Source organism: Rhodamnia argentea, chromosome 5, assembly GCF_020921035.1.
Source record: "Rhodamnia argentea isolate NSW1041297 chromosome 5, ASM2092103v1, whole genome shotgun sequence".
NCBI lineage: Eukaryota > Viridiplantae > Streptophyta > Magnoliopsida > Myrtales > Myrtaceae > Rhodamnia > Rhodamnia argentea.
The window spans coordinates 8,053,180-8,066,374 of record NC_063154.1 but is presented as its reverse complement, the minus strand read 5'-3'; the positions used below and the strand labels follow the sequence as shown (position 1 = coordinate 8,066,374).

Sequence of the window (13,195 nt, the reverse complement as noted above, 5' to 3'; positions counted from 1 at the left end):
GCACAAAACACCACCTTTTAGGCCCAGTCTCGGGCCATGTTTTAAGGAGGAAAGCAGGGAAAATCGATTCAAGGAAGCGAAACACAGGCAGGAAGAGAAGTCCGCGGGGGGTGAAGATCTCTTCCGGTTGATCGACGCCATATTCTATTCTCGTAAGACGATACACACTAGCTAACAGTCCACCGGGTGAGAGTGGAGACAGTGTCAGATGAAGAAGGGGCTTGCTTGAACAAAAGAAGGTTTGTCAAACGACCGGATCATGACCGTTGGATATGCAATGCACCTCCATAGAATGGTTTACTTGGGACTCCAAAGAGGGAAGAGAAGGGAAGACGGAGGACGAGACATTGTGCAGTTCTGAGAAACGATGGTAACGTCTAAACTTTTTTGACTCAAAAACGTTTGTGCACTGTCCCCTTACACGTTCTTTTCCAGCATTCCAAACGTTCCATCGATGGGTCCTTGTGTGGCTCGTCAGTTGGGTAGCCCTCTTTTTTTGCTGCTACTTAACTTGTTTGGCTAAGTTAAAAACAACCAAAGTCTAGCAAGCAACTATACATTTTGAGCATCGCGTCTCGACGCATGAGCAGATCATTGACTAGGCATGAATTCTTTTCTCTTTTTTGGCCGAGAAATGGACATTAAGCAAGTGAGAGAGAGAGAGAGAGAGAGAGAGCTCACTCTTGGCTGTATGTTAGATTTCAAACTATATTGAAGCCATGATTGCGCCTTTTTATGGCTTTTCATTCCCGAATTGCAAGACGCCTCGCGTTTCGATGCATGTTTGGCGGCCTACCCATCAAAATATTACGTCACGACGACACGCGTCGAATAGGAAATTTTGTTACGGGACCCAGGCGAATCGAGTTGCCCCCAAAAGACGAGATACCATGTCAAACCGACGCCCACGACGAGTGCGAGCGTGACTCCACCCACGACGTCGTCCGACGGGGGGGGGGGCGGGCGGAGAGAATTTCCAAGACCTGACATTTCTAGCAATCGCGGTCAATTTTCGAAACATCGAACCGGACAAAATAGGCTTCCATTGTCATCATGGTTCACATGCAAGTGCACCTTAAACAACATATGATAATCCGATGGAATTTACGCAAACTAGGCTGGACCATGCATGTAAAGGAGCAAACAGGAGAGTTCTTCCAAAGGCGCGCCTCCAATATGACACCACTGGGGAGAGACAAAGTGTGCAATTATTTTTTTGAGTCACTTCTACTTCCCTCGACGAAACGGTGCGCAATGATGCTTAAGCCTTACCAAAAGGAGACAGAAATTTGGCAGATCTATGGGATACTGATTGTCTTCCCCGCTTTCCCTTAGTCGTATAAGACCTTTGTACCACGCGACATATTGACACGCTTGCGCAATCAATCGAGAGGATTTCTCTTTTGTGTTTTTCTAAATGACGAAGGCGAACTTGCGATTCGCATGGACCGTCGGACCGGCATACAAGCTCTAAAATACCTTCGAGGTTGACGGATTGTCCCGTCGTCGCGCTAAAGAGGACGACGTGCGAATGAAGATCTAGGAAGGAATCGAACTCGCGAACCGCAACATCAAAAAGGGGCTAGTTGCCCAACCACTAGGTCCCCCCTGCAATAGTAAGAAAGACAGCGGATCAATGGGAAAATTGTCCATGAAGTCCCGAACCTATTGTACAGCTATCAATTGAGTCATAAATCTTTCAATTGTTTTTATTTAGACATAAACCTTTGGATAACTTGCCAATTTCGCTCTAAGCCTTTGAAAGTTTGCCAATCTATTTTTTCCGACGAATTTTGATCGAAAATCGCCGATAGACCCGCCATACTACGTGACACGGTCGGTATGGACGTGTACAATTTTTTTGAATTTCTACTTATTTCCTTCTTCCTCCAGTCGGTCGTCGGGCCTATTAGATGGTCGACGACCAACCAGAGGCCAGGGCCGACCTTGTCGACCTTGTCGGCATCGGTTGAGGCTCGCCCTTGCCACCCGATCCTTCGATACGACTTTTCGATTGGTTTATGTGTGCTCAACTCTTTTCGATCGACTATTGCCGAAACAATTTCATATCGGACTTTCGACGAGGCCAACGAATAACGTCGCCGAGCGATATAAAGATGTTGCATTAGACCCTACGCGATCCGATTTGAGCCCTTTATTCTAATCCCCGTGACGCGATCTAAGTGTTGTTTCGGAATTTAACCCCTTTTTAAAGCAGGCTGTCTCGTCTCTTCTCGTCTCGTCTCGTCGTTGAAAATAAAATTATTCTGGGTTTGATATCACAGGAGTGGATGATCATGTTGGTGTTGTGCAAAAAGATGAGAATGTTGATGGAAACGCCATCAGCAATTCACGGGAAGACAAGCAGACAGGCGGGGCCCACCTCGGTTCCCTACCCAATCATCAACTGCGGTCCCCACCCTTTGCGCCTTGTTCCTTCCCTTTTGTCCGCTGCCTAATCATCGCCCTGGGCCCCCACGCCTCCCCCTCCCCGCACGCTTCCCACAATTTATTAAAACATCTTTGGGAATTTATAAAAAAAAAAAAAACAGAGAAGATGAACTAGGTTTTCTATGTAAAATTAGCCTTCGACTATCTCGAGGAGAGTGATTTCTGAATTTTATTTTTTTTTTGGTCGAATTTCTGAATTTTAGTTCGATATATCACGTAGTTTCTAAATTTTTAATTTGAGTAATGCGATTCCCGAATTATTGATAAACGTTCGATGTGATCCTTAAACTATCCGAAAAATGTTTAAAAGTTTGGAGACGACATTAGACATTGGACCAAAATTCATAGGTCGCATTGCTCAAATTAAAAGTTTATGGATGACATTACACCTTAGACTAAAATTCATAAATCATTTGTGGAATAATAACGCCGGTCCTACTTTCGATACCGATCTCATAGATCTCGCAGATCCGACTCCTAATGTCTTAACGGCCCGAATCGCGGGTTCCCGTTCCGAACCCACGATTCGAAATCACTCGAAAAAAGAAAGATCGATCGGTCGATCGAGACGATCGATGTCATGGGCACACGATTTGGCGCGGCAAGTACTTTGTATGGGGGGCGTTTATAGGCGTGCGTTACCCCCATGTATGGATGCCATATTTGACGAATTGAAACGATGAATTGCGCCGTGTATCGACGGTGCCGTGTAGAAGGAGGACTTGTGCCGTGCCTTGTGCCTTTGCTGAGGTTGACTTCTTCTGGATTTTGCACCTAAATTTCCATTATTTTTTTTCTTTCTTGGGGAGACCCAGAAAATGATAATCGTGCAAAACTTCGTTTTTATCGTGAAGTACGATGAGATGTTCCAATGGTCCAACCAAGTACTTGCCGATTTTCCCGAGAAAATCGTACACCTGATCCATGTGAATTCCCTGAGTGTTATCTCTCGAGAAAGAGAGAGAGAGAGAAAATACGAGAAGGAAAAGAACAAGAAAAGAAAGACAGTGCTGTCCGTCGAATGTCCAAAAGGTAAAAGACAAACGCCAAAAAAGTAGAATAAGAAGCGAAGCCATCTAATGCAACCTAGAAACGGTGCCTTTCATCCACCCTCTTTCCTATTTTTGAACCTTATCATATATTCCAACCGCAACACATTTCTAAAGTCTACCATGTCACTGACCGTCATGATATGCTCCACTGAAAACATTTGTGGCCAAGAAGAAAGGCATCATAGGGCGCAGGGTGTGATCGGCTCCCGATCCTGTTTGATCCCGTCCATGAACCGGAAACGGCACCGGAATGACCAGTTTCCAGTTTTTGGGATGGGATGGTCCCGAAACTGATCCCCTACCGGTCCAATGAAACCGGAAATTATTTGTAAGGGGACCAATACAGACTTTAATTTTGCTGTATTAATTAAATTTATGCTTACATTTAAGAAACCAAAATAATAATAATAACTAATGGATTATTAGGTTTACATTCAAGAAATATAAAAAATAAATAAAAAATAATCTATCCGGTTACATCTGTAGTCGAGAGCCGGGCGATCCGTCTTGCTCACCCCTAACAGGGCGACACGAGTCCTTGTTCAATAGTGAGTGGATTCATCCGAATTTATAAAAGGGGGGGCAAGGGTGCACATAGCACGATACGGTTGCTCACAAAAGTCTCAGCATTCGGACATTATAGTCAAGCCTGTGCATGAACTCGAAAGCTTTCCACATTCAGAATTCGACAGTACCATGATTTGGTTGTAGCCCTAACCCTAAGTGAACTCATGCCAAAGTTGGTGGGGACGGTTTTTGCAAAAAGTAGTGTGTTTTGAATGAGGTGAGGTTATCTTCTTGTCACGATGACGTGCCGCGGCGGTGGAAACAACTCCGTCGGGGCTGGGGGCCGGCATCGCGTGAGATGTAATCGACATGCAGCTGTCGCGAAATTCAAATCTTGATTTGTTGAGCTATAATTGCCCTGCTTGTGCTCTTTATGGAGCGATTGCATTATAGGTTTCTATATAAGTGCGTGTTGTATGATCTAATTGCATCTCAATTATTTCCTTTTGTCTCACAGTTCTGAGCAATGCGTACCCGTGAAAGAGTCATGTTAAATATTGCTTCCTAATAAGTTTTCTAGAACTCTTAATTATGTCACGTCAGATCAAGAAACAATTAGGTTATGAATTTTTAGTTATGCTCAATAATCTTTTACTAAGAGAAACCCTTAAAAATTTCTTAAAAAATATAGAATTGTGTCATTAGTAAGTTTCTTCATTCAATTTGCCAACCCCACACAATTCACCGAAGTTCCATACTTGTTAGATCGTCAATATTGTACTCTGCTACGGGGCCAAGCTGTACAAGGTATCGTAAGGCAGCTCGAGGCGAACCGAAACATCTTAGTAGCCAGAGGAAAAGAGATTGATAAAGCTTAATAAATAAACAATTTCGGAATGAGGAAAACCTAAATAATATAGTCGAACAAAACGTACACAAATGTTAGCTTTTAAAATGGTAAGAGTACTATTCCAATAATTAAACTAGTCATTGGTAAAAATTTTCCTCACTAAGAAGAGTCTCTAGATCGGTCCTTGCGACCACGACTGCTCGGTATACGACGTAAATCTCCATTTATGACAGCGTCATGCTAGTCGAAGACTTTCATGAACCAGTTCATGTGGACCGGCTCCATCATATCCTCTGATCATGTGGATCCCATGTTGGTACCGTCACATAATTAACAACCGACATGAATCTCAGCCACGATTAATTCTCTTTTTTTTCCCTTTTCTTTTCTTTTCTCTCTTTCTATTAGTGGCACATCAAGTTTAATGAAGAATCCACAGAGCATATAAATGACATTCGTCCAAAAAATGGAACCCTAGAAATTTTATGTCGTCTTCTTCTTCTCCAGCATCGAAGTTAAAGAGAGGCGTTGCAGCTCCCCCCTCTTCGTGCCCGTGAGCAGGTAAAATTGCATTTATTGCCTCCTTATCTTCACACGCCAAAGACTCTTTTCCCGCCCCACCACCTCTCTCTTTTTATCTCCTTTCCACGGTCAAAAGCGAGTGAATTTTGTGGGAGGGGATCGAAGAATTTTTGATGAGAACCGAAAGACAAACCAGCGTATCCGATCTTGAACAAGATCTACCCCGTTTGTTAATAATGAGAAAGTGATCTTAAATAAGGTAAAGTCTCGAAGCAATGGACTATTCCATTGCCCCCGAGACGAATCGAGTGAAGCGCGGGGTTGAAAGATCTCGATGGCCGGGGCGGTCCGAACACGGAATCCTTTCGTTTAAGGAAGGGACAATGTCGTGTACTTCTACCTGCATATACGAGTCCGTTCCTTAGCCACCGAGCCAAACTCAAAACTTGTGTACATATAAGCGCTTTTCAAGCGGGTGATATATGTCTAGGTTTAGTTTTGCAAGTCCTGAAAATGAATAGAGGTCAGTATGTACATTGCTCTAAACTTTGCTTGTACTCAAAAGGGGGGGTCTAATAAAATTATCTTAACATCTTCCTTTCCATCTGTTAGACAAATGAATCAAGAACTACATAGTCGATAAGCTAATATTTCATACGCCCCGAGATGGATTCACACTATTCCGCACATATTAAGACCGGCCTGCAAAATCGACATCAGCAACGGGACGTACTCTTATTAAATATCGGAACGCATACCCACTTGCGGTTCATCGCATCATATGAAACGAGACGAGATTTCGTTTCGAAGCGCTTTATAAGGACACATGCTGAACGGCTGAACAAGGAAGTATCGCGATTCCTAATTCATCGATTACACTCGAGATATGCACAATTCATAATTAGGAACGACGTGTATTTTTTCTTCCGTTGAAGTGTGCTTAACAAGTATATCGAAGCAGTCCAAGAAGGAGGCCGAGGTCGGTGGGGCAGGGCAGGGCAGGGCAGGGAATGAAATCTCGAGCTCTGCGGCAGCAATAAAAAACAAAGAGGAGACAAAAAAAAAAGAAATTCATATGATTTCTTGAGGAGGAAGAAGAAGGGGTTGGCCACAGTAGAAGTTAGTCTGTGTTCCCAATCATTTCACAAGCTGACCTTTCGAACCGACAACCCCCGCCAGAGACTTCATGAACATCAACACCACCTCCCTTTCCTTTTTTTTTCCTCCTTTTTCCTTGGTTTTTTTGAGTCTTTTAATGATAATAATGGAAGAAGGAAGGAAGGAAGGAAAAAACAAAGCCAGAAAACCTCCCACCCCATCGGTCGGACACGTGGCGGTCGTCGGGCGGGTCGGACCCCTCCCCTTTGACCTCACGACCGCGGTCAAAGTTCGGGAAAAAAACCCTACCCTGACTCCCAAAGCCCACAACAGCAGAAACCCGAAATAAAAGAAAAGAAAAGAGCAAAAACGAAACCCTTTTTTCCTTTTTATTAATATTGAGAAACGTGTTTGTCTTTTTTCTTTTTTCGTTTTTCTTTCTCGCTCTATTTATTTGACCTTTTGACCCTCCGCTTTTCTTCCATTTTCATCTTTTCTCTCTCTCTCTCTCTCGGACGGACTTCACTTTACCTTTTGCCTTCCAAAAGATCGACCTTTTGTCATAAAATCCTCTCTCCTCCTCCTTCTTCGTCCTCTGAAACATTTGACATCCATGGGAGATTTGCCCAGAAGCCCTTCATGCCTGGAGTTGACCATGTCTGTTCCGGGCTTCTCTTCCTCTCCTCCTCTTCCTTCAACTGGTACGCATCGCTCAATTTCAGAGGATCATCTTCTCAGCTCTTCCCTTTTTTTTGTCTGAAAAGAACTCTGTAAAAAGCCAAAAAAGCAGCAGCAGTGATACTGTCCTTTCTTCTTCTTCTTCTTCGAGTTTAGTCTCAATTTGATCATAGATTTTATTGCTTTTTTAGGCTCTAAGAGAGCGATATATTCATCGGGAAGTAGTTTCCACGCAAATAAAGCATGATCGCGGAATTTCCATGTGAAACGAAGAAGAAATTCCTTTATGGGTGCTTATTCACTTCCTTGAAATATGTTTCCTTCTTTAGGTGTCGATGTATCTTAAACTGTTATTTTGATCATTGCTTAGCCCTAGTTTTCTTCTTCTCCTTTTTCCTTTTTCTGCATCTTCATCGCTATAAACATGTCGAGATTCGCCGGATTATGATGGATTCGGTGCACTTTGGTCGTGCTTCATCGGTGCTACTACGGTTTCGTTTTGCGTCTACAGTATTTAGATATTGAACCAAACAGCGTAATATGTTTAGATCATCGGGCTGCAACGGTCGGATAAAATCAATTCAACCGAAAAAGAAAAAAATCACCAACTGAGAATTAACGGATGTTGGGTGACGATGCAGTGAGGGACTTGGACATAAACCAAGTGCCGTCGGGGGGCGAGGAGGAATGGATGACGATGAGCGGAGGAGGGATGGAGGACGAGGAAGAGAGCAGCCACGGCGGCCCTCCTCGCAAGAAGCTCCGCCTCACCAAAGAGCAATCTCGCCTCCTCGAGGAGAGCTTCCGGCAGAACCACACTCTCAACCCTGTAAGAACATCATCGACTTTCTTTTGGTCATGCGCATCATCATCATCGCCATTACCTGATGTTATCAAGAACATCGTAGACGCATGCGTGATTTTATGTAGTGGCGTTGTGGTTTCGCAGAAGCAAAAGGAGGCCTTGGCAACGCAACTGAAGCTCCGGCCGCGCCAGGTCGAAGTGTGGTTCCAAAACCGTAGGGCCAGGTTCGTATTTCTCTTCTATGTACAGCGATCTTTTCTACAAGTTATGTACGTAATCGAAAACAAGCGTCGTGCACACGTGAATTAGCGAACCAAAAACAAAACCCTTTACAAAAATCTAGCTACTGATAAGTACACACAGAGAGATAAAGGCGGTCAAAGACGAGATTTTTACAATCTGATCACCGATTTTTAACGAATGGGTGTCTGCAAAACGCTTCGTTTTCTTAAATATCCTTTTTCTATTTTGGGTTTTGGGGGGGTTTGAGAATTGGTGGTGCTGGTGGTTGGGACCAAAAGTGGTCAGGATATCAAGAACGTTGACAGGATATTATTTATCGTCACAAAGTGGTGCTCCCGTCTGTGTAATCTGAATCGGATTCTACCCCGTAGAAAAAACGTACACCTTTTAACGACAGAAAGCGATCCCCTCCTCTCCCTCAATCCAAACGAAAATGGCAAGAAACGTCAAAAAGGTTGGAGGAACCCAGAAACCGTCTGTGATTCGATGATGGTGAAGTGGGAGGGCTGTTCCGGTCGATGTCGAGAGTAAATACGGAGCGAAAGACGAGGGGATGGGACCATTGGATCGATCAACGGAATGAGCGAAGCGCTTGTGTATGATCCTTACGTAAACAAAAGCTTCGAACTTGGTCAACCCTCATTAATAATTTCATCTCATCTTTTTTTCCCCGTTTCTGGTTTTTCCCAAGCTCTGCTGTGCGCTGCGTTAACCTGCTTTTGCATTTACTCGCCCTTCTGTTCCCTCTGCAAATATTCAAAACGATCCTTAAAAATTGCAATAAGGACGTTAGGCTGTATGTAACTCCTCCCCTCTCTCTCTCTCTCTAACTTTTATCTCTCTCTGTTCGAGGAGGGAGAAAGGAAGGTGAAACCGATGATCCGTTGACTGAGTTTTGTGTTCGTCCGTTCATATGAATTTTTATTTATTTGAGCGGTGAAGTCACGAGGTGAGGAAGAAAAGTCGTACCTATAGGATGTACTTCAACTTCTTGGGTGGCAAGTCTCTCTGGGTATATATATATATAATTTTGGAAACAAAGATATACTAATGTCGATTTACAAAGTGTGTATATCAAGCGATGCGCCGAATTGAAAATTCGATTTTAAACGAGAGTATGTTATGTTTGGCTCCCTCCATGCGAGAGTCTATCATGTTAATGTCTACCTTAGCATATTAATTTTTATGAAACGGTACCGTACGGTATATCTTGTTGTATATTTATTTTAAAGATAGCTCTCCCTAATTGGGAAAAAAAAGATTGATGAAGGCATATTTGGCAGATTGTTTTTTCAGTTTTCTTCAAGATTTGCCTGATATTCTCACACCTCTTTTATCTGGAAAACTATAGGTCCCAAATTTGGCTGTAGATCCCTTCTCCCTTCGAAAATTATCCTTAGGTTCTTGGTTAAGTTCTACTAAAATAAATTCCTTCCATAAGTATAGATTTATATTTTCATTTTAAGACTGCATAAGTGATTTTTCTTTTTTTCACAGATGGGGGGGTTAACATAAAAAAATCATTTTTTTTGTCAAAAGTTTCATGAATTACATGTGTATTTACATATATTCCGCTCGATTAAGACATGGGTTTCGTCTTGATTGACTTATCATTTTTCTTATTCTCGTCTTTGTTCTCGAAACCCTGGAGCCTCATGACCCTCTCAGAACCTTGGGAAAACTTGGATTTTGTCCGGTTGTTCTGAGTTCTGGAGCAAGAAAACAAGAAGAAGAGGGTTGTTCTACATGTACGGATTCGAAGAGAGAAACAGGAAAAAAAACATATACGAACAAAAGTTGTGCTGTGTAAACGAAGTTATTATGCAAAGAGAGTTTCGATGCATTTTTTAAATCCGAAGTGTCGGGGTCAACAAAAGTGACGGTTGCATGGTTCTCGAAAGACGACACACACCCCCAACACAAAAAACAAAAAAAGGGAAGAGAGAAGCAAACCGAAATCATAAGTAGGTGAGGATATTTATGAACAGTTAATGATGTGATCATCTCGTGAGACAGGAGATCGGCTTTTGCGAAACATCGGCCATGATGGTTGTCTGAAAATGGCAGTGCAACGCCAATTTGTTTATAGTAGAGAAGAGAGAGAGAGAAGAGAGAGAGAGAGAGAGAGAGAGAGAGAGGGCGACATTAATAATGGCGGACGGAGGGAGGGTGGGCGGGAAGGGATGTCTTTTTTTTTTGGCAGAGATTTCCATGTGTTGTCGTCGTCCTCGTGTGCTCTTCTTCTCATCATCGAATGCCAGTTTGACTCGCCATGCACGCACTTTCTCTCTCCTCCTCCTCCTCCTCTTCTTATTCTTCTCTCTCTCTCCTCTTTAAACCCTAATATACGTGTGACGGCTCATTCCCACGTGTGGTGCAATAACTAGGTCATCTTTTCTGGTAAGATGTATCCTGGGTTCATCCGCCTGTCTGTCTGTCTGCCTCGTTTGGAAACTATCATCATCGTGCGTCCAGGTTCTGGACAGGGTAGTAGGGACCTGTTTATAATGGAGATATAATATGTTTTGGCCTTGGGACATTTTCGAGTAAGTATGTCTAGGGAAAAAAATGGTGAGACTTGTGCAAGTGCAGATAGATATCATGCGGATCCTCCATGGTTCTTCATGTTTATGACAGAGATGTTTCTCTCTATGTATTTATATTGGAATTTCCGTATCTGGTATGCAAACGTACGCGATACGGTGCGTATATACTTGAAATCTACTCACGAGTACGTCGCAATGTATGCATTTTATTATCCTTTGAATGTTCATATTCACCTGCATCGCCAGATTGGTTTTACATCGAGTCGTAATTGCAAAGTCTTACCTGAACTCGGGTCCACAATGATAATATTTCATCATGGTAGTACAAGAACTACATGATATATCAGGATTCGAACTTTCGTAGTAATGATAAATGACATGGAGGTCATAAAAGTTTGTTCACTGATTGTTTGTTTGGTCAAATGCATAGATCGACTTGATTATTGATAGCCTAAATTTTCATTTATGATTGACTATAGTCGATGGTGATCTCATGAAATTTTGTATAACGATGGAAGAAAAAACTACTTGGGACCCTACGCAGGAGCAAGTTGAAGCAAACGGAGATGGAGTGTGAGTACCTGAAGAGGTGGTTCGGATCGCTGACGGAGCAGAACCGGCGGCTCCAGAGGGAGGTGGAGGAGCTCCGCGCCCTCAAAGTGGGCCCGCCCACCATCATCTCCCCCCACACATGCCAGCCCCTCCCGGCCTCCACCCTCACCATGTGCCCTTGCTGCGAGCGCGTCAGCTCCACCGCCCCCACCGCCACCTCCGCCCCTTCCGCCACCTCGAGGCCGCCCAAAGCGTCACAACAGTCAGGGCCCACACTTCAGTCGAGGCAGCCATCCGCCGCTTGCTAGCGTAGAAGGGTGAAAATAAATACATAACAATTTTTACATTGTTGCATAGAGTTGTGGATAGTTAGGTTTTGGGGGACATAATTTAACCGATTCGCTCTCACTTGGGTTGGGGATGGGCTTAACAAATGTTTTAAGACATCGTTGATTAAGCTTGGAGAGAGCGAGAGAGATGATGATGCAAGTTGGAACTCATCACATCATATATGACATATATGTTCAGCGAAATTTTGGAGGAGGAAGATGGTGTTTTCTTGCTAATGTAGAAGTCATATGATGATCTGCTAACTTATGACTCTGAATATTTTGCATGCCGGGATCAATTTATCGACGCGATCCGATAAATTTCGAAGTGACCCTATTAAAAGTTCTTCATGAGGTTGTTTGGTACTTTTTCTGATTCGATTTATACTATCTTTGAAAGCGCGAGAGATGGAGTGTATTCGGGAGCTAGGGTTTTGAGAGTTCTTCCTTTTTCATTATGCTCCGAATGCTCGCCAAATGAATCTCCTCCTCCTCCTCCTCCTCCTCCTCGGCCTGTGTAGCGGCCCTTAACCACGTAAATTTCTCGTGCCGTTTCTTCACTCTCGATCCTATATTTTCGTTGCTTATCATAACATAACCATATATGTCTAGTCATAGCCAGTGGGACGGTACATAGAATATCCTGCCTAGCCTAGTCGGATCATTCCCATCATTCATGAAGCACCTGCAATTTTGTATGGAACAACTACAGAAAATGACAGGATTAAAAATGATTTTGTTTCCTCTCTTTATTATTATTATTATTTTTTTGCGCTTGATCTTGTCCAAGGCACGATTAGTTTTAGTCAACTCCGTAATCACATGCGACGCTCCTTCGACCGACCCGGTTGTTCGGCTATCTAAGTAGATTAGTCTTTGATTACATGCGAACTCAATCCGTGGTCCGACCAGGATTGACTAATGTCTGGGATATTGAGGTGATATAAAAGGGTCCACTTTCGATCAAATTATTTGTCGGCCGAATCGCCAGCCAAGATCTAGCGAATTAGTGATTAATCATGTGAAACTTTGGATGACGCATGTTTGACTTAATGCTAATTTGTGGCATTAGCCCGAGATTTTGCATTTTGCTCGGTCAGCGTAGAACTACCACAACAACGACCCGCTAACAAGAGCGTACATGGAACCCCCACTTCACATGCCGCGATATTTTTCGTGTGAACTATCTCGATATCGACCCGAGCGGGACATTAAATATATATGATTGTTTTTAACAACGTTGGTAAGGACTAACCGTGAATTTTATTTTATTTTATTCAGTTCTTAGCCATAAAACTATGTGCAGATATGATTGTTAATAAGTAGGCGTGAGAAATTTGTGGATGCTATTTTGGGGTTAGGGGGGCCTTGGTGAAATGGGCTTGTGATGGTTTGGCCATGGCCCAATGGGCCGACACATTTCACCTCCATTTTTGGATCCCCCCCACATGCACTCCTCCTATCTTTTCTTACATTGTCCAAGCATGGAAACTCAGAAAAAGAGAGAGATTGATGCAGCAATTACTTTAATGGGTTTTGCTAACATAACAGTCTTCGAGGGA

General features: G+C 43.2%; 1 protein-coding gene across 2 annotated transcripts; it reads left to right on the top strand.

Moving 5' to 3' along the window:
- The first annotated feature begins 7,002 nt into the window (after positions 1-7,002).
- LOC115740046 (homeobox-leucine zipper protein HOX3) lies at positions 7,003-11,976 on the top strand. 2 transcript variants are annotated; one of them, XM_030673410.2, is made up of 4 exons: positions 7,003-7,181; positions 7,800-7,987; positions 8,108-8,187; positions 11,297-11,976. In XM_030673410.2, the coding sequence occupies exons 1-4, from the start codon at positions 7,094-7,096 to the stop codon at positions 11,610-11,612; spliced, it is 672 nt and encodes a 223-aa protein (XP_030529270.1). In that variant the 5' UTR covers positions 7,003-7,093; the 3' UTR covers positions 11,613-11,976. The 2 variants fall into 2 exon arrangements, with proteins under 2 accessions (XP_030529270.1, XP_048135213.1); XM_048279256.1 differs by lacking the exon at positions 7,003-7,181 and adding an exon at positions 7,279-7,448.
- The last annotated feature ends 1,219 nt before the right edge of the window (positions 11,977-13,195 follow it).

Excerpts from the sequence above, each read along its gene's own strand:
- LOC115740046 (XM_030673410.2), top strand. The coding sequence starts at position 7,094 with ATGGGAGATTTGCCCAGAAGCCCTTCATGCCTGGAGTTGACCATGTCT. Across the intron at positions 7,988-8,107 it reads AGAACCACACTCTCAACCCT|AAGCAAAAGGAGGCCTTGGC; the intron begins GTAAGAACATCA and ends GTGGTTTCGCAG. Across the intron at positions 8,188-11,296 it reads TTCCAAAACCGTAGGGCCAG|GAGCAAGTTGAAGCAAACGG; the intron begins GTTCGTATTTCT and ends GACCCTACGCAG.